We start from the raw sequence: 21,486 nt of genomic DNA, 5'->3' as shown, positions 1-21,486 counted from the left end.
GAAATTAGGGCCTGCATATTTCAGCTTCGTTTTGAAGTAATACAATGTGTTTAGGGTAAACATTGCATATTAGTAAGCGCATATGACTGAGAATAAAACAAGAAACGTAGTTTCGCTTGTGTGTATTTTCAGGATACAAAGCGGTGGCGCCAAGTGTCTAAAATATTTGCATAAGAGGCGTTTTTGTTTGGTAATGTAATAAGAACGGACTTATTTTCTAGATTTTCTTTTGTATTCTTTTTAAGTTTGACAATATAATAACTTGTTTACAACTCATGTTAATATAAAACACTCTTACACTTACACAATAAAACACAAATTTATCTTGCACAGTGCAAATCAAACTGTCCAGGCATAGACCCACACAAACCAGCACATACATCAGGAAATAAGGTCCAAGACAAGACTCTGTATAATAATAATTTAATCTCTACAGGAATTTCAGAACAACACAAAAAACCCACATTTGGATATCACAGTGCTCATCTGTGGGAATACCCATTTAAATTATGGGATGGAATCTGGTTAATAAGAGGGCTAGTCATTTTCCTTGTATGTCTCACGGACACACACAGTGGTGTACTTTTTTGTGAAGCTATGAGTATTGGTTAGTGCTGCATCATCAAGGGTTTGTTGCTGTTGTTTTTCTTGAGTGTCTGTCTTTTAAGCACCTCGAGAGCTTTGCAACTGCTCTTCTTTTCAGCTTTTCTTGCTGGAACACGTTTAGTAGATTCTGCGTACTTAGTGTGACTGGCACATCTGTAGTTTGGCCAAACTATACATATCACAAAATGGCTAAAACGAAAAAGATATATTTGAAAGTCTATACATCAATATTATAAAATGCTTTAAGACTTCATAATGCTTTTGAAAGTTGTTTGCATTAAATCGTCTATTTTTTCCCTCTGGTATTTACCCTATTTATCCACCCTCTGTAAGTGTGATGCATGTTTTTCGTAGTGATTTTTATTAGTACTGGAGTAATTATGAAGTCAGTTCCTCAGCCTTGCACACAATCTTAGTTCCGCCCGCGTCCCCCTCGTCCACCCCTGCGAGGACGTCCTCGGAGATGTCTCTGCTCCTGCTGCTTATGGTCTTGCTTGGGAGGCTTTTTGCGTTCAACTTTTATCCAACCCCCTTCGCTGGCTTTGGTTTCCTCTGGCTTCTTCTCCCCTGCTGGTACTGTGACCACCCCAGGGATCACCCGTGGGTGGTTCTGAGGTCGCGGTTCAGAGCTGGTCGGGTGGGTCTGAGGTCGTGCAGAGCTGCTGATCCGCGATCGCCCACTGTGAGTCCAGTGGTTGGCTCCTTTAATCGCTCTCCTGTCCCCTCCTCCAGTCACAGACAGTCTGCTGCCATGCGAGTTCTTGTGGTGGGAGCTGTAGCGAGCCCCGGCACTAAGAGGGCGCTCTCTGTCCGATGTGCTCTCCGAGGTCGTGCTGGATGGGCTGCTGCCCTTTGAACCCAGCTGGAGAGAGGAGAACTTGGCAGAGAGTGTAGGCGAGGAGCTTCGGGAGTCGGTCCACGGAGAAAGTGTGTTGCGGCTGGGCGATCTTCTCAACGCGGCCGCGTACGACGTCTGACTCCCGACGGTGGACAGGAACTGGGGGAGGGTCATGGCGTCCGAGCGGCTGCTGCGTGTGCCGTTCTGCTCCTGTGCCAGATTCTCCCTCATCTGCTTTTTCCTCAGACTGAGGATCCATTGTGGATCAACACCTGATGGGACGAGACCAACAAAACTGATGCGAAATGCACTTTACCAGTTCTCCAGTCTGGATGTGAGCATTTATGTTTGCACAAATATATAAATTCCATATGAACAGTAATGACAGGAAACTACTTGGGCAAATCCCAAGCGAAACCTGTTTCATATTTTCTCTCTATCCTTCAGCATGTCAAGTAATACTCTGTAATTAATTTCTTTTTAACTACATAATTTTTTAGGTTCGAGATTGCCTTAGACTCAGCCAAAACCAAAATCATGACTAACACACATATTATTCAGCAGAACATTTGCATTAGCTCTGAAATTTTCTTTCTGTTTGATGCACGCGTGGCCCACGGTAGTGAAGGCCATTACCGGAGTTGGAGCGGCTCCTGTAGTTCCCCTCCGCGTCGGATGGCGCCGTCTCTATGATTAGCTCCACGGCTTTGATTTCATCTTCCCTGCTGGCTGGGCTCCACTGCACAGAGTGCACGTGCCTCGTGCTCTTCGGAGACCTGACATCACTCTGAGGGGACGACAGACGCACGGTGAGTGGCAGTGGGTCCAGGCAGCAGCGTGGTCCTATTAGAGCTGACCTGGCTGAGAATACCGGAAGGTCTCCACACTGCATTCTAGCCGGCTGGCTAAGCAGTTGGTGTAATTGTTTTAATGAATCAGTCCATTTACCAGAGGTGTATAATCCAGGTTCAGAAAGTAAAAGTCCTCACCAGGATTTTGCTCAGGCTTTCTGGATTGTGTTGATTCCACTAATTTTACCTGGATTGCACTCATTACAAAATCTAGCAAACTTGAGCAAAATCCTGGTGAGGACTTTTACTTTCTGAACCTGGATTATACATCTCTGCCATTTACCATCTACGGCATGGGGGGGCTGGGTTGATCTGAACAAAGCCCAAGTGCCCTTTTGCATCTATTTTACTACAATGTAAATATGATTTACAATTTCAATTTACAAAACACACCAAGATAATTGCACACTGACTCCAATTTGAGAATGTGGCAACACAAAGAATTTTGACTGTATGTGTATGTATTTTCAAAGCATGCAGCTGCATGTAGAGACTGAGATGAGCTATATGCTTTGGCGTTGCGTTTGTGTGAATTTCAGTTACCTCATAATTTATAATGCATTCAACACTCTGTTTGTCACATAGGCCAACAATCCACTTGTCCATCACAAAGGGCGGCTGAGAAATGGAATGAAAATACTTCATTTTAGAACCTTTTAGATCTGTTTTAGATTCTTTATATAAGAAGTGGTAAAAATAAAAACCTTGGTCATCTTTAAGACTTCTATATCTGGTCTGTTTGCATTGAACGTTATGTCCTTGATGTAGGTTATGGCAACTTCATCACCATCGAGCTCCAGGTACATTTTCCATTTGCAGTCCTACACGAGGGCAAAAAGGGAGAGCAGAAAGAATGCCGGAGGTCAGTGGACACCAACATGGCTGTCATGGGACACACAGTACAATACACACAGTACCAGACACCGTTTTGTTGAGGCCATTCACAATACCTTCATAAATGAATAGAACATTCGCATATAGAGTTGAATGTAGTTTTGCTGTGGACATTTGAGAAAAATGAAATTCAACAGATGAACAGTTGCAATGGTATTTCATACTCTGAAGTCTCCACAGGGAGCAATGCCAGTTCTGTGTGGCAGTGTCAGCTCTGTGGCTGAATGAGTGGGCCTGTGTTTGGTCGCTAGCTGGCATTGTGGAAATGAGACTGTGCACTGCTGCTGTACCCTGGAGTAAAGCTCTTGGTGAACCCCGCCCACTTCTTATCATGGTTACAGAAAAAAAGACTCTCACACCTTTCTGGGTTCTCCGAACACACCTCATCAGCACAAAAAAAGGGGAGGGGTCACCATCAAGCCAATTACACATTAACCCCAACTTACATAACGCACAGGCAACATCACAAAGCGCACTAAATAAGTAAGCGAAATCTCACATCAAACAAATGCACATGCACACAAAATACACAAACAGATTGCAAACAAGAAAGCCCTAATGTAAATGTGTGCACACGAGGCCATGGACAGCTACACTCATCCGCATTAGCAATGGAAATGCAGGCCCTTATCAGAGGGCACGCTGGGATGTGGGCTGGCAGCGGGCACGGCGGCCATGCTGACGGGGCAGTAATGATTCTTCCGCTGCCCCGGCCCAGAACGCCAGTCACAGGTCGTTACTCAGAGCACACTGCTTCCTCGGCAGGCCAATCTAGTGTGGGTGGAGATCAGAGAGGGACACATCACAGGAGAGCCACTAAAACACACACACACCCACCCACACAAAAACACACTCTCATCCGTGCCGTGGTCGGGATCATGGGCAATGTGGGTTTAAAGGATGAGTGTGTGCGGTGTGCGGACGGATGAGACTGTGTGGTATTCCGAGGATGTGTTTTGTATGTATGAGCACAGGCGGGTGTATGTGTGTGTGTGTGTGTGTTTTCTGGATGGATCTCAAAGCTCCAGTGTCGGAGGTCCTCAAAGCGTCGATGTCAGAAGCCCCCCGTCTCCCTGTAAAGGTGCCAGACTCCTCCTCGTTGGAACAGGCTGCCCGCACGTTGGCTCAACGCTGGCCTGCTGTTGGACCCGCTCTAATCACGGCGGCAGAAACAATGTGCTGTGATGGCGGCCAGCACAGCGAGCGTCTAATGACGCCTCATGCATAATTCAGCACCTTTCCCTCGACTCAGCGCTGATATCCTCATTACCAGCAGCACTCGCTGCCTGTCAGATGGCCAGTGCACAATCGCAAGCCCCTTATTTAAGCTTTGAGGAGTGCAGCTGCTACCATGACACCGCCAGGAAAGAGGGAGAGGGGAGGGAGAGAGAGAGAGAGGGGAGAGAGCAAAGAGAGAGAGAGAGAGACGGAGATGAGGGGAAGAGAGAAAGCAAGCGAGAGAGAGAAAAAGTGGGGGGAGTGGAGAGAAAGAAAGAGTGAGCAAGGGAAAAGTGCACAGAGCGGGTTTGTTTTATTTAGTGCAAAAAAACCTTCCAGTTTGTAAAAACAAGGCTGACACGGAGCCTGACACCAGGCAGGGGAAAATAATTAGCTCTCATTTTCTCAGCCTCCTGTTTCCTTCTCCCTGCTGAGTTTCCTCCCCACTAAAGCACCACATGTCAGGAGAAATGGGAGGCAATTAGCGGCCCCGTTTCAGCCCCGCCGCACGCACTGAAAGGGGACTATTTATGATGGGACAATGAACAGCTGAAAGATTAAATAACATTTGCCTTTTAAAAAGAAAATGACTTCTGGCTAAATGGGCCATTTTTGATTAAATTCGAGCGCCGAGTGGAGAAGCTGCCTTTCTCCTCTCTTTGAGTTGCGAACAAAGCCTTCCCAAGCAAGAGGGGGTGGATGCCACGTATCGCTTTAGATGAAAGATTTATTTATCTTCTGCTGTTTATTTTTAAAGGAGAGAAGGGGGAAAATCAATCTTGTGAACAGAAAATGTGCTTAGTGAAGATGGTGGTCAATAGCTGAGGGGAGAATAACAGGCGTCTTTACTTAAGGAAATTGCGACTCCAAGTCAAAGAGTATCGCCATCTTGTCATCCTGAAGAGTCACAGTTCTATACACTCATGACAAGTCATCACCCAGCAAACAAAAGCCCTCATGCGGCCCTGCCAGCACAGCTAACTTTACAAAGTAATGACTGAAAAAAAACACCATGAACTATTTGTCATATGAGGTGAAAAATAAATTAATTATGAATATGAATCATGGAAAATATTTTCCTGAGAAAACTGTCAGCCATCTGAAAACTCTAAAGTAGAGCTGAGGGGGGTTTGACAGTTCACAAGCAGAACACCCCCCCCCCCCCCCCACCCCGTCCTGAAGCTGCTAAGCTTTCTGCTTCAGTAGGAACAACACTTATTTTCACCCTGGACAATGAGTTCACAAAATATACCCAAATGTCACTAAATATCCAAATGTAATGAATATTGTGCCATCTAAAGTCTAAAGCAAATGGACAAAAAAGTGAATTATTAGAAGAGACTAATCTAAATGGGTGTAAACGTTGTTCCAAGGCCAAGGAACAATTTTGCAAGATAATGCTAGATACATGTTCATTTAGAGTATTGCAGCTCTGTAGCGTATGGGTGATTACCACAGACCATAATGAGAAGAATGCGAAAAATTGTTGACTCCAGACACACTCATAATGTGGAGAAAGAGTATAAATGTCCTTCAGCTTCTGATATAAATGTGTTTGGAGCCATCACATTTTTCTAGGAAATTTAAAGTTTAAGGGAAACACATTGTAATTTCTATCTGTGGTAATGGCTCATACTCAACAGAAGCTGTAGACGGAGATTAGCCTGAAAGATGTCTGGGCGTTCCTTTAAAGAATCTGCGGCACCTTTGGTCCCGTTCCCGCTTTCCAATGGTAGCCAAACACCAGCTCCAGACTGACGGTTTTCCTCCACCCAGCCTGCTGCTCCGCCTCCTGGGCCCACTCCTCCTGAGAGAGGAGGAAGAACACGTTACAGCAGGACACACACACACAATCCGCACTCGACACACTGAGCCAAGAGAACAGAACTTTATTTGAAACAGTACATAAAATGGGACAGACACAATATGTACGGTTAGATTTCATGATATTGCATATAAAGAGAAGTTTAATATGTCACAGCTGAAATAGGTTTAAAGGAATAACACCATTGACATATTTTGGTCTTACCCCAAATGTGGCTGACACAGTTGGTACCCACATTTGGCTTCATTAGTTTTGAACTGGACCAAAGAGGCTAATGGAAATCTAGGCCTGCCTACTAACATCATGCAAGCTGAATGATGAAACCATGACATCACTCAAGATGTCAATTAAGGTCAGTCCATTTTTATAGATAACAGTATTCATGGGTGTCAAAAAAAAATATCTATGAAGTTTACAGTCGAACCACCTCCATCGCTGGTGGCGTACGCAATCAGGGTCAGAGCACTCTGTCATGGAGAACGTGAGCGAGAGCACACGCTCTGTAGCGTCATGTGCAGGGCCACGCTCGCTAGCTAGCACGTTTGTTTTTCAAGCGGGTTAATGCGTCGGTGTGGTCGGTCGTGGTAACGGCTGTTCTTTAATCACATTCCCCAAGGAACACAAAAACGTTCATTTGTTCCCATGGCTGACGATGGCGTGCAAAATCATTTATATTGGAATTTTTGAGATGCTAATTGGTAGGCATAAAAGTCCTTTCCTTGTTAGCTACTTTAGCATCATTGCTCCAGTTCCAAACTAAATATGGGATAATCGGACACTAAACATGTAGTCATTGACTTCATTTTGGATAAAGGGAAGAAATGTGTACGTTTGATTTTTCACTAAACTATTTTTTTTAATTGCATCGTAAACCAAAACCAAACCACTGAACTCTCATGAATGCAGCTCTGGAGATCTTGAGGTATACCTTTGTTAATGGCGGGAAATGTAACAGTCCCAGGTAATCAATCCTCAGTTTTTCAATTTCAGCCTAAACATAAAAGAGCAATATTAGATTTAATTGTTACTTACTAAGATACATAGGTTTGATCAGATCAAGTAATGTTATCTCAAATATTCGGACGATAAAGGATTTCTGCATAAAACTTTGAACCCGATAATGTTTTACAGGTAACAGGACAAATATAACACATAAAACCTATTTTTGGACTATGTCGAGCTGGCTTAAGCAAATTTATATACAGAATTAATATGTCAGGCCCAATGCTGATTGAACATACTCAAACATGAAGCATGTGCTTCACTGACCTTGAGGTGCATGATATGACCTTTGGAGGAGATTCCCATGTCTCTCATATCCCCCTCAGAGAGGAGGAGCAGCCTCCGCCCAGAGATGTGGTTACGCTTGAAGATACCAGCATAGGGCTGCATCTCACTCTCAGATTCTCCTACACACACACACACACACACGAGCAACACATATCAGAGTGTACGTATCACCAATATACTCCCACACAGGAATACTGGTGGTGAAGTAGTTGCAATGAAACAAAAAGACAAGGGTATGTATATATAAGAATATAATGTGTATATAATATAAAATAATATGTAAGAATATATAGCTAACATGTACAGATATGAAAACTTCTCACCCGTACCGAAAATCTGTGACATCCAGAAGTGCTGTGAAATGTGAAATTGAGAACTGTGAGTAAATAAATATGACTAAAGAAATGGTTACGATTGTTAGAAAAAGAACCTCAGAAGTTCAGACTGAGCCCACACACATACTGACCACGTGTTCTTCTGTCCAAGCGTAGATGTCCACGTTAGGAAGTAGCTGCAGAGAAAGAGAGAGAAATACATGCAGACTCATATTACAGTGCATTCTTTAATGTCAGAATCATTTTGATCAAGAATCACTTTCATTTCGGTAATGTGTAAGATAATACAATAATAAACGAAACCTTCTATAAAGACGTGCAATGCATAATAAACCCTGTGAAATCTGACTCCTTTGCTGTGCTGTGTAAAAACATGCAGCACTTTTGTATGAAATGTCCTAACAAACTCCAGGGGGACATTTATGTTAACAGGCAAATGTCAGTCAAAGCATAAACTGCATTATTAGCGTGTAACATTATAGCCAAAGAATATGGCGGTGGAAAATATGGTAAAGAAATCAAAATGAAAATGTAGTCCAAACACAGAGCATATCAAACAGGTGATGTCGTTCATTGTGAGAAGGAGAGAGAGAAAGGGATGAAAGAAAAAGGAAGAAGCAAGAAGAGAGAGAGAGAGAGAGAGAGAGAGAGAGAGAGAGAGAAGGCCAGGGGGTGGTGCAGAGGAGCGAGGGAGAGAGACAGTAGTTGGGTTCCCCATTTGGCCAGATGGTCCATGAACTCTCCTTGCACAGGACTTGTATCAGCAAGAAAACAAATTTAAAAAATATTTATTAAAATATGCCAAAGTTCCATTACATACATTTGCCTAATTAGCCGGCTGAGTACCGGCTGGGTCGGGTTCACCAGAGTACCAGTCGCCTTCGGGCCTTGCAGTGTCAGCCTGTGCCATTCAGGCTCGGTTCCCGCTAAAACCCAATGCAGCACTTCCCAAGGCTGGCTTGAAGCTCTCACTTCGAGGCCTAGCGGTTCAACAAGAACATTTCTAAATGGACCATTTATAAACAGACTTGCTGAAGGGCACTGGAGAATTAGTGACTACACTGCATTGAGACATCGACCAGAAAGATTTGAGATGAACATAATGGGGAATGAATAGGTGAGCCTTTCTGGGGCTTTAAGGCCTAATGTTGGACAGCAGAGACCAAACCACGGGGGGCATCCCAGGGGACACTATAAAACTGACAAAACACTCTTTTAGTGACACAGAAACAGAGGAAGTCTGTTATTGAGCTGTGAGGCTGATTTCTGATCAACTTTATTGCAAAAGAGAGAACAAAGCAGAATGGTATAGAAGCATAAAACAAAAAGCAGAAATTTGGATAGTATGAAGTTATTGCACTGAAACCACCAGATGTGAGGCAGTTCTCACAGTGATGTGCTAAAGCTTCTGGGTTTTCTACACTAATGTACTATTGATGAATTGTTGAATTATTTTGAATTCAAAAGCAAAAATTCCATGTTTTCATTTGACTGCTTAAGAGCAAGTTCAGTGTATATTTCAAGAGAAGGCACTAGAAGTATAAACATAACCTGAATAAAATAAATATTACAACATGAACCTTTCGTGACCTACGAACTCATCAGAACAAAAGAGTGAACACCATGTGTATGGTTTTTACACCAGACATTTACCCTGTTAATCCACTATGCTTTCTCACAGAAAAAAAAAGAGTTACATTCAAGTCAAATATATTCTATGCGTATTTGCTTGTGCCATTTTTATTAGCATTACAATGTTTTGGTGGGTCAGCTGTTAGTCAGTATATGAACAGTGTCCAAGCAGCCATGGTGTTGAGCTACAGGGTGAGTGGGGAGACCACCACAGCCCAGCTTCCATAGAGTCTGGTCCTTAGTGGAGCTTCACTGACTTTTACAGAAGGGAATCTCTCTCTCTCTCTGTATCTCTCTCCCTCTCTCTCTCTTTCTCTCTCAATGCTTTCCACACTGCACAAATTGGCCAATCTTAATGTCAGGGAAATGTCACTTTGTCAGAAAAGCGTCGCATCCTTGGCTGGGGCCGCGACGCCCGGCCGCTCCTCAGCGGGCAGCTGCTATACGTCCATTTCATCTGCCATAAATGACATCCATAAGAAGTCCGCAGGCGACCGACTGCCACGGCTAATTCAGTCCATGCATAGGAGAAGGCAGACGGACTGCTCTGACCTCCGAGTTTGACAGGAGATTTCCATATGATTAATTCTTTCATGTAAAAATGTGTTGAAAATACATTTTGTTAATACTGGAAAACACACAAAAAAATATGTAATAACTGCAACCATCTCAGCACTACATATTGTCCTATTATAATCAAAAGCTCTGTAAACCGCTTGTTTTTACCACATTACTAATTCAGCAGGACATCTTCACTATATATTTTGTATCTGTGCAGAAAACCTGTCGGTAGACCACAGTTTTGAAGCTGGCAAGTCGAAGGACGCCTAAAGCACACGCCGCAAGCTGGTCCTACTCCTAATCGCTGTCACTGTCATCGGACCAGCCAAAGGCCGCCAGGCCCGTGGCCATGTTGATCTTGTGTCCCTCCCGCTCAGAGCAGGTCTTGGAGGCGTCCTGGGTGGTGTGCATGCTGACCCACATGCCCGAGTGTAGGACGGGGCAGGAGGGCAGATCCAGGCTCAGCATGTCCTCGAAGTGCCTCATCATGGCCTCCAGAGCGCCCAGCTCTCCGTTACAGCCCCTTATCTGACACGACAGCTCCGAGCTGTGAGACTCCTCCAGCTCAGACTCAAAAAACGCCTCCGAACTTATCTTAGCAGCCAGAGGGGCAAAGAGCTGTGAGCCAAAGGCAGGAGAAAAGAACAGAATGGGAAGAAAATAGAAATAAGATGATTGGTTGAGATTGAGAGAAGCAAAAAGAGGAAAAGTAGGAAAAGAGAATACAAATACGGAGAAATTAGCTCCAAATCACAGACAGAGGAACACAGGAAGTCACTGCTTTTTCCCACCAACATAAGAGGGTGATCTCACAGAACAAGAAGCAGGATTACACCCTCGGTAGAGCAGGTAGAGGAGAAAGGCCGAGTTTCCACCATTAAAAAGTTCCTCAGTGTCCTGCTGGTGATGCTAAAAACACACTATGAGGGAGACAGAGAGCGAGGGAGGAAGTCAGGGGAAGAGAAGGAGAGAGAAATAAAGGAGGACTCACTGGCGTGTTGGACTGTTCGATGAGCTTCCTCTCCCACACCTTGAGGCGACGTTCTCTCTCTTTCAGCTCCTGCTCTTTGGTGCTCAGATCTCTCTCCAGTTTCTTCAAGCGCTCCAGAGTTGCCTCAATCTCACGTCTCGACACAGGAATCAATCACACACACAGTTCATTAGCATTCATTAGTGTAATCAAAGGGCTGACATAAAACCATAGCAAGGCATTCTGAACTTGAATGTATGCACATAATAATAATCTTTATAATAATAATAATCTTTATTTGTATACCACCTTTCATACATACATGCAACTCAAAGTGCTTTACAGAATAAATAAAAAAGGAAACATTAAAAGGAAGCAAAGATAAGAAGACAAAAAGGAAACAAACACAATAAAATAATGTAATAAAGTGACAAATTATAAAATAATAGACAACATAATGTAATAAAGTAAATAAGATGGAACAGAGTTAAGAGTTCTTAACTAAAAGCAGATCTAAACATATCCCACTCAGTGATGGGATATTCTTTTTTACTCTGTGATTATTACAGTGGCCACTAGAGGGGGTAGTGTGCCGGCTGTAAATGTTTTTCCCGCGGTAATTATTTATATACACGGACATGTGAGGCAACCCGGAGCCTGCACTCATAAGCAATGTCAGGCGTCCACTCCCTCCCCATACTTCCCGTGTAATTGATTTACATGCTTGTCGCATTCCTGACAAACGCACATGGAATTTCACGTGTTCACTTCGTATCTTTTGGTTTTTTTTTTTTTTACAAGTAACACTTTTCTTCCCTTAACACAATCTCTCTCTCTCTCTCTCTCTCTCTCACTCTCTCTCTCTCTCTCAGAATTTGGAAGGACCTAAAGTACAAGTATTTCCTGTTCTCAACCTCCTGGCCTTGCTCCAATTACTCTTAATTTAGTCTCACACGCAGAACCTTCTAGATCTGTGTCACAGTGCCAACCCACAGCCTTCACTAAGTAAAGCCCCATACTACTCATACTGGAGTTTTTGCTGCCACAAACGTATCTTGATTCTCGGCTACCATAGCATATTTAACAATATTCAGTAAACATTCCATGCAGGGCTGTCCATAAATAACTGGTTGTCCATAACAAACTGTCTTGTTTACTGCAAGCTTGCTGAAATGACATGTCTGCTTTATTTGGAGGGTGTACAGCACTATATTTGGTTTGCCATATTGAAATCTGTGTCCTTTCATGTGCAGTTCCTTAGTAGTTGGACAAGTTGATCTTCAGTGTTACTGTCAAGATTGCGACCAAGGTCGAGTAGCATCAGAATAAAGGCAGCAACGTCGCCTAATCAGGATTCATTTGGTTAAGGCTGACTTTGGGTCCAACAACATTCGAACACTGATTTGCTTAGTCTGCTTTAACTGTAATATGAATGATTTCATTTCTCTACAGTGCGTGTGCAGGTGCGTCTGTTTGTACATTCCTGCATGTTCATTTCATTACCTCCATTCCGCCTTGTTTTGAAGGAAGGAGTTGCACTGATCTGAGAGCTGAACGTCGTTACACATCGTCTCAAGTATGGACAGGATCTCTTTAAAAAACGGCCTTTTCTACAACACAACAAAAATATTGTTAGTTAATGTACATGTTCAGCAATTGAAATTAGTCTTTCACATTGTTTTATTATAGAAGCATACATTCTGGATTAATATTCGTTGATTAATATTAAACAATTATATTGTTAGTGTCCTTGTCTGCAATGCAGCAGTCTGAAACGATGTGCTGAAGAAATACAAAACAGTGAGTTAAAGTATTTGTTTTAGTAATTATTATCTACTAGACGACTTACACAGCACAAGGTATTTTAACAACTGATTTGAAAAATCTAAAAATAAGATGCCGCTCAAATCCCTTGCAGAGTTATGATGAAACATTTAAAACTGGGGTTTGTTGTTGTGGTTGATAAGATGTGAACTGGGTCTTGAGGTAAATAAAACAGTTGGCCTTCAATCCCCTAATGACTGGCATGAGGGAGGCTTAGCCAGAGAATATGTATTTATCATCATCACTACACTGGGTGTGGAGTGTTGGAGCTGCTATGTGAGCTGACAAAACAAACCAGAGAGGAAAGGGGAAAAAACAAGACACATCACAGCAACGACACAAGACCATAGCACAACACAGCGCTGCATCCGCACGGTACACCATTAAAAATCTCAGGGACGTGGGTTTTGGCCTTTAAAAAGTTGACTCCTATCCTAATAGGAGGTGCAGTGTGTGTGTGTGGCGAGGCTACTGGAGGAACTCTGACTACATGCTGGTACAGATGTACTTTACAACAGTGGCTGTGCGTCAGCTGGAGGGGAAGGGAAGTGAATGTGAACGTGGCAGTGAATGAAACTGCTTACTGCTGCATCACTCTCCCAGCACTGTGTCATCAGACCGGCGAAACTGGCAGGACAGCTGCTGGGAATGGTTAACCTCTGTAACACACACACACACACACACACACACACACAAAACATTACAACCCCATTAACCTTATGACATACATACTATAGAATTCCAAACTAGCGATGCTCCAATATATCGAAGAATGCTTTCAATATCATAAAATAAAAAATGTACAAATCATTGTTGAAATTTGATAAACAATGTGTGTAATCTTACGTTAGTACGTCCAAAATTATGAAAGTAGGACCACCAAAATATTTGACAAATTATTGGCTGTTGGTACCGGCCAGTAATGTTCACACTGCTACATCAGTTGCGTTACTTTATAGTAAATGTTATATGCCATGTTCAGTGTAGCGGTGAGCTGCCCAGATTCTCTGACCAGTCAGTGCACACGTGTGCTAAGTTCCTGCCTGCCACAGAGAGTTGCTAGCAGGCTTACACAGACATAAAGAGCACGGAGCTTCTGTGGACCGTAATGGTTGTACTGTGCGCTTTATGAAGCTACTGATTACCTCATTCTTCTCCACCACCAGCCAGGCCACCTGCAGACCCTCCAGCCCTTTGAATGGAATCTCACGTGTTAGCATCTCCCACAGAACCTAGCACACACACACACACACACACACACAGAAAAAATATTGTTTTAAAATTCACAAATATTTTAACATTTGGGGTGTAAGTGATCATACCACAGTTCACGTTTCAAACACAGTTTACACAACTGTTTACACAAACTGTTTTAGGCTTTTGTCACTTATTTGCAATCCATTATAATGAAAGACATAATATTTAATATAATAGGAATATTTGGAATAGATTTTGGTCCCATGTGTCACGTGTAACTGACATAAACCTACACACCTCTGCTTCCCCAAACATGCACAATAACACACACACACACACACACAGTCAACTCACCACTCCATAAGAGTACGTATCACATGTTTCAGATACAGGAAGGCTCTGTATGACCTCCGGGGCCATCCAGGGAAATGTGCCCACCAGAGACATGTGGGTGGTGTGGGAGTGGAACTTAGATGCTCCAAAATCACAGATCTGAAACCATATGTATAGGAGTGATTGTGAGCATCAAATGTGAGCATTTACAAAACCAATATAGTGTTCCTGTAACATTTTCTCTTATTATTAATTTAAATAAGAAAACCTTTTAAACTGAATAGTAACTGATAGTTAGTAACTAACTAAACTGATAGTTAGTTTACCTTCAGGACTTTGTCTGCTGTCATGACCACTGTAAAGAAACACGTCACACGTCAGTGAGAGCATTTCCTTCATAAACACGTGAGCTGAGTGGTGAGAACAGTACCATTTCGGGACTTCAGATCCCTGTGGATGACCTTGACTGGGGCCTCAGCATGTAAATAGTGCATTCCTGCATACAGCAGAGAGACAGAGTTACACCAGCAACTCCTACAACACTGAGCTCTGTCAGTCAACATCCATTTACATGGAATAGAATATTCTGATAAGGCAGTGGTGACTGGCTGTACATAATGTATTCTGCTTAATGAGTTGTATTTTTTGTAATTAGATCAAAATCATACTAGGTAATATCTTGACTTTATTTGACAGAAGATATTCAGCACTGGCAGGTGTGTATGTTAAACTTGGTGTGTGTGTGTGCGTGTGTGTGCATGTGTCTATACCTTTAGCTATTTCTGCTGCCCAGGTCATGATCTGTTTCATGCTGATTTCTTCACTTTCATCACTTGACAGATATTCATATAATGATCCTCCACAGGCATATTCTGAAATACACACACACACACACACACACACACACACACACACACACACACAGTTTACATAAGATGATTCATCTCTGTAAATATAGCTCACATCCATTACCCCTCTTCCTAGTTTGTACTGAGGTTGCCAGATTGATCATGAAGCCTCTGATTGTGTCTTTAACTAAGGGCAGCCAATAAAATAGGTAAATATTCCATTAAATGTAAAGGTGATTTTCATCACCCAGGCTAATATTTTATAAATGCAAATATGTAAATTATCAATACTTTCTGTGATCCATGTTCCATCCAGTTTAGGGTGTGTTTTTGTATCCTTGTTAATGGCAGAACTACTAAATGCATCAGTGCTCTCTGAGAAGAACACAAATCACTCATCTTCATCGCGCACCTAAACAGGTGCCTTGTTCAGTTCAATGTATCACTGCATGGAGGAGACAGACTTGCACAGGGCCGGAGTGGGCCCCCTTTTCAGCCCGGAAGTTTCATGCCCAAATCCGGCCCAAAATTATTTTTCCCTCCCAATCGGCCCAAACTAGAGATTGACATGAGCCGGCCCATCAGGAATCCTCCAGAATCTCTCGATTAGCCACTCCGGCTCTGGACTGACCCCTACAGTTCACTCACCTCCTGATGGGAATGGAGTTAATGCTTTTTCCAAAAGGCTCTCAGCCTCAAACACAGACATAAACAACAATATGACATATGAGATGAAAAAAACATGAAATGAAAAAAGATGTCCCCACATTTCCCTATATAAAGGGACAACTCTCGCGCTCTCTCTCTCTCTCTCTCTCTCTCGCACTCTGAGGACAGAAATATCTGGTGCCCTATGCATGACCTGTTAAGCTCGTCCATCAAAACAATCAAAGGAAACCCCAGTATAATACCAACACACGGGTAGACAGGGAAACACAACAGTTCTATCTGATCATATATTTTAAAAAGTAATGAAAAAAATGATTCACTGATAATTACAACGGGCCATTTCAAATAATGCAACATAGCAGTTTTGCACAATAGGAATAACTGTAAAGTAAACAGACCAATCCACTCCCCTCAGCTCTGGACTTTGTGTTCATACGCGAGACACACCCAGCATTATGAACCACATTCCATTTCATCAGACTTCCAACAGGACTTCCCACTGGCTTCTCTGGGAAACTCCTGGTGTGTTGTCAGACTACTGAGGCCTTTGAGTGCTACTGCCACCAGTCTCACACAGAGGTCAAGGGTTATACACAGAACAGAGAGGACGAGATATATTGTCTATTCAACACACACAGTGGTGCAGTATGAAGGCAGGAAGAGATGGAGTGTCTGTTGTCAGGGAGCTGTGGTCTCTATTTATCAAAGGCAGTTTTAATTAGCAGCAGGTAAAGGAGAGATGTTTATTGCCAGCTCAATTCTTGGGCTTCCGCCTCTATCAGCATGGTGATAAATCTCTGCCGTCACATAGTATTTCATTAGAGAAGCATTGGACGTGTGTTTAATAGACAATATATCTCATTCTCTCTATTCTGTGTTTAGCCATGACCTCTGTGTGAAATGCAGGGTTGCCAACTTTTGAAGATCGCTTGGAGTGAGATTGGAACCTGGAGGAGGTTGCGAGTGTAAGTTGTTGACGGGGGGTGGGGGGTGGCGAACGTAAATTGTTGACGGGGGGGGGTTTGTGAACGTAAGATGGACACAAATGTTATATCGCGATCGCCAGAGCGAACTAGTAACTCGTTGAATCATAGATGTGGATCAGAGGTAAATAAACTAGATTTTTTTTTTCGGCGTGAGATATCGGAAGTGTGGCGTGGTGAGAGCGTGTGAAAACGGTCAAATGCGTGTGTCTCACGTCAGAGTTGGCAACCCTGGAAATGGGTGACAATGACTTCACAAATTTCATCCACTTGAAATGAGAAACACTAGCTGAGTGACTTATACACAGCGACAGTTGAATTCTCACTTAGAGCTCTTCTCGTGAAGCTCTGTATGTCTCATAAGGGCTGTGAAGGCTGGATTAGGTGAGCACGGTGAGACCACGTGAGATGGGTAAACAGGTAGATATGTCACAGCCCCTTGGTGGAACAGCTGACCTTGGGAGATATGTTCTCTCCAGGTTCTGAAGGTTAACTGTGACACAGCAGAACTAACCACAAAAGTAGAACTTAGCATGGGCTATTCTGAAGACCAAATGCACATATCACAAACACTTAGATGCTTAGAAGCATTAGTGATGCTAAGCCATCTCTACTCTGGAGGTTTGCAACATTTTTTTATGTTCTCCATGGCAATACCCAGGTCACTGAAAAAGTCAAATAAAGGTTACAATGCTTTGGGCCTGACATCTAATGTTCCAGTGAACAGAAGGAACGGACAACCACCCTGATGGTATCTTGAACACATTCAACAACACATACATCAATTAATGTTGGATATGACAACATACACCTTCAGAACAGCCGCTGACGACCTGGACGGCCGTAATAAACCATTGATTAAAACGGCCAAGCAAATATTGATATTCATACACTGTTACTGGTTTATTATCCTGAATTAAATAAAGCATTAGAGAAGAGCCATGGTGGTGGTAAACAAGTCAGATAAGAAGAAGTGAAGAGAAATCAAGCAACACAGTGGACACTAACCTGTGACGATACCATAGTTTGGAGCCTCCAGGATCGCACCGTAAAACTGGATGATGTTTCGGTGACTGAGGACACTCAGGATCTCCGCCTGTGGGGGACGAAGAAACAGCCGGTGATGGACAATAAACCGTGTCTCAGCCTAGCATCAAACGGCTTCTTCGTACATAACTATTTCAAGGCCGATTATTGAAGCCCTGTGAGATCACACTGACAGCTTTTGGTTTCATATCAAAGACTTTAAATTACAGTTTTCGTTATGTAACGTGACTGCATATGGATTAGTCTGGTAGATACAGACCATGTAGGGTGCACTTTCAATGGGTTTCAGTGCTGAAAAGACATCAGACACCTATTATTTTGCAATTTATTGCAATACAAATATTTGCTCCAATTTTAGCGAATGTGTTTTGAGTAAGGGCAAAACTAACTAAACTAAAGTTTACTTGCATCACAGCTACATCAACCCTCCTTATAAGTCCATGCTTCTTAAGATTTATGGTTTTAAAAAACATATACAGGAGAAAGTGCCACGGTCCTATTTCTGAGCTAAAATTACATCATAAAAAAATGAAACGCAAAATGACAAATCCATCACTTCAAAGTAATTCAGAGCTAAACACAGTGCTCACCTGAGACTAATATGATTTAATTATGTGATAATTTTCTCTTAAAGAGACAGTGCATGAATTTTCTGCGATCACGAGCGAAGCCCTCAGCATCCCGCACGGCCTCTTCAGAGCGGGGGGGGGGGGGGGGGGGGGGGTTGCGTTGGGGGGGGGTGGGGGAGAGCGTAATCGAGGCTGGCGGGTACAAAAGTCGGCGCCAGGCGCTCCACACGGAGAAGCAATTAAAATGATTATCACACTGACAATTAAAAGACGCGCGTGAAAAGCTCGGGCAATTATGTCCCCCCACCTCTTTCTCGATCTTGAGCAGCTTTTTCACCGCCACCTCTTTGTCCTGGGAGACCCAGCGGGCGCGGTACACACTGCCGAAGCTCCCGCCGCCACAGTTCTCGTAGAAGTGGATGTCGTCGAATCTGATTCGAACGAAGGAGGCGCCCAGCGACGCCATGGTGTGGCAGCGCTTCCAGAGGAACGACGACCCCCCTGGAGGAGGCCCAGGACGAGGAGGAGAAGGGGAGAGGGGGGGGGGGGTAGAAATGCAGGTTAAGCCGAGGGAGCCCCAGTTAGGAGTGCTGTCCGCTGTGGGCACCGCTTTGTACTTTGGCTGTGTGGCAGAGTGAGACACAGAAATATGTACACACCCTCACCCACCCACACACAAACACACACACACACACACACACACACAAACACACAGGGCTAAAGTTACCATGTCTGAGCTCAGTGGGCACTCACAGTAACAGGTTTGTCTCCGGTGTCACTGGCAGCTATGACGGGATGTGTGTGTCAGAGGGAGGGGGACACAACCCTGAGTGTGTAAGATGACACACTTGCGCTTACAAACACCCCTATAAGTGAATGCATATGTAGGTGCGTGTCTGCAAATGAGAGTAAGACTGTAGCAAGGTGTGTGTGTGTGTGTGTGTGTGTGTGTGTTTGTGTTTGTCTTGCGAGCATACACATGATATTCCTCATCCATGCCAATGTCACACAGCTCATTCCTCCTGTCCACTCTAACCTGAGTGTGTGAATCAGACTGACAGAGTCATATGCATACATATGCAGAGTAACTCTGCTTCAGGCCCCAGGCATGCAGGTCCAACTACAGAGACCACCAGTGACCACTGAGACCATGACATCATTCTAGAACATTCTCCACTATTGCAGATTGGTTCATTCCTCAGGAATAAACGTGGTTCAGAACTTGTTTCTTGCCCTTTACACAAGCTGAATGTGACTCTGAATAAAGATTGCTCTTGGGCGAAAGATCACCTGCTCTCCTGACCAGAGCTAAAAGCCCTTTCGGTTGTTGCTATTTCCTACTATTAATTTAAGATGAAACAGCAAGAATGCTTAGAGGTGTCGTTTTATATGGTGTTAGACCATTGGAAAGCAATTCAATGAGCCTAATCTAGAACTAATCTTATTTAATGATAATATAAACTATTTCTCTTGCTGGGTAAAATTAGTGGTCTCAACGTGATAATGATATATCACAATATAGCATATAATAGAGATAGTCGTGGATGTAAAAGTATGCCATCAAATTACAGCCCAAACTATAAAAAAAAAACCTGCATTTGTATTTGAGGCTTACAAAATCTAAACGCATCTTGTTAAAAGAACCAGAGTAATAGAGGGGGGAAACAGAGCACTAATCCGCGCATTACAGGAAATTGTTGTTCGCAGACTGTTCATGAGTTTTCAGCGGAGTAATGAGGGCTTTTAAGAGGCAGGTACCTGTGGCAGGATGGGGACTGTTATCGCGCGCAGCGGGGCATCGTTCCACGGGCGCAGAGGGGCGCCGCTGCTGCTGCTATATTTAGAGGCGCGTCCCACACTCACCACGGCGCCTCAGACACCAGTTACCGGGAACACGGCACAGCTACATGGATTAAGCTATTTGCTCTTAATCGGACGTCAGCAGAACAGAGTCAGTAAGATAATTGCTAAAAAAAGATATGAAATGTCGATTCTTGAAACGCAGACACATGACAAACCTTTAAAAAGAACATGCAACAAAAAAAACTACATTTAAGGAAGCCACGTTTAAATTAAAGCTCCTCTCCATGACATCAGAAAGCAGTTTTGAAGTAAATCACATGCTAACATTTTTGATCACTTAAATTCTTGGAGACTCAGCCTATAAATGGGCTGTTAAACATAACGTTTAAAGTGATAGACTAAACCTTCATATACATTAATTATTAATTACAGATCGCAGTAAGAGCAGAGGAATGTTACCGAACCGGTTGGTGTGGTTCGGCTCTTTAAAAGGTACCTAATGGGTATAGCCTACTGGCCTTGGTGACAGAGAGACCCTCACACCAGCCACATCACCTAAACTTCATCGGCCTATAAACTCATTTCCGGCATCATGGTTAAAATGGCAGGTTAAACATCATGAGACAGGACAATACGGGACCTCACATGTCCAATAGTCCAATGTCTATGTGTAGCATGTTAAGTATAAATAATGCTGGTCTAATAATGATGTGCCTTATAGAGCCCATGTAAATGGAAATATCTGATGTGCATTCCAATAAATCTTTTTTAAAAGATAATATTTTTAGGCTAAAATAAGGTTTTCTTAAACATACGCATTGGTTCCGGCTTTTTGGATTAATCTATCGCAAAAGACGTATATAACACTGATATTATTGCTGGGTCGTTAGAGATCAGACACACCGGCGTGATCACGAGTGAGATCCTCACGTCAGATCCTCGGAGAACATGTAAAGCGCTACTGAAACACCAAAGTACAGAAAGTGAAGCGTAGTAACCCAGAAGAGGAGAATAAACAGCATTACCGGTTCGTGTTTTCCGCACCCTTGATCTGATGGGACTTTGGGTTTGGGTATCAAGCTGCAGACTAATCACGGTCAGTTAAAGGCGCAATACTCGAATCGCCTTTCAGTTGAGAATTCACGTGTTGCTCAATAAGTTCTTCCATGTCTGGATTGCCAAATTTCCAGTAA

General features: G+C 43.2%; 1 protein-coding gene across 4 annotated transcripts; it reads right to left on the bottom strand.

Moving 5' to 3' along the window:
- Positions 1-390: 390 nt before the first annotated feature.
- Positions 391-21,477, bottom strand: map3k20a (mitogen-activated protein kinase kinase kinase 20a). Of its 4 annotated transcripts, none has more exons than XM_077002798.1 (20): positions 21,319-21,477; positions 18,798-18,991; positions 17,883-17,970; positions 15,145-15,246; positions 14,805-14,870; positions 14,701-14,729; positions 14,396-14,533; positions 13,990-14,076; positions 13,429-13,503; positions 12,524-12,630; positions 11,042-11,177; positions 7,989-8,033; positions 7,846-7,876; positions 7,502-7,641; positions 7,161-7,223; positions 6,113-6,214; positions 3,000-3,116; positions 2,839-2,913; positions 2,081-2,231; positions 391-1,716 (listed from the first exon to the last, which is right to left on the bottom strand). In XM_077002798.1, exons 2-20 carry the CDS (start codon positions 18,954-18,956, stop codon positions 1,019-1,021), a joined length of 2,409 nt encoding a protein of 802 aa, XP_076858913.1. In that variant the 5' UTR covers positions 18,957-18,991; positions 21,319-21,477; the 3' UTR covers positions 391-1,018. The 4 variants fall into 4 exon arrangements, with proteins under 4 accessions (XP_076858913.1, XP_076858914.1, XP_076858915.1 ...); XM_077002799.1 differs by having other exon boundaries at positions 18,798-19,112; positions 21,319-21,475; XM_077002800.1 differs by having other exon boundaries at positions 393-1,716; positions 7,852-7,876.
- Between the last annotated feature and the right edge of the window lie 9 nt (positions 21,478-21,486).

The sequence above is a fragment of the Brachyhypopomus gauderio genome, chromosome 4 (genome assembly GCF_052324685.1).
Source record: "Brachyhypopomus gauderio isolate BG-103 chromosome 4, BGAUD_0.2, whole genome shotgun sequence".
Classification (NCBI taxonomy): Eukaryota; Metazoa; Chordata; class Actinopteri; order Gymnotiformes; family Hypopomidae; genus Brachyhypopomus; species Brachyhypopomus gauderio.
The sequence above is the reverse complement of the archived record's forward strand: the minus strand, read 5'-3'. Positions and strand labels throughout refer to the sequence as shown.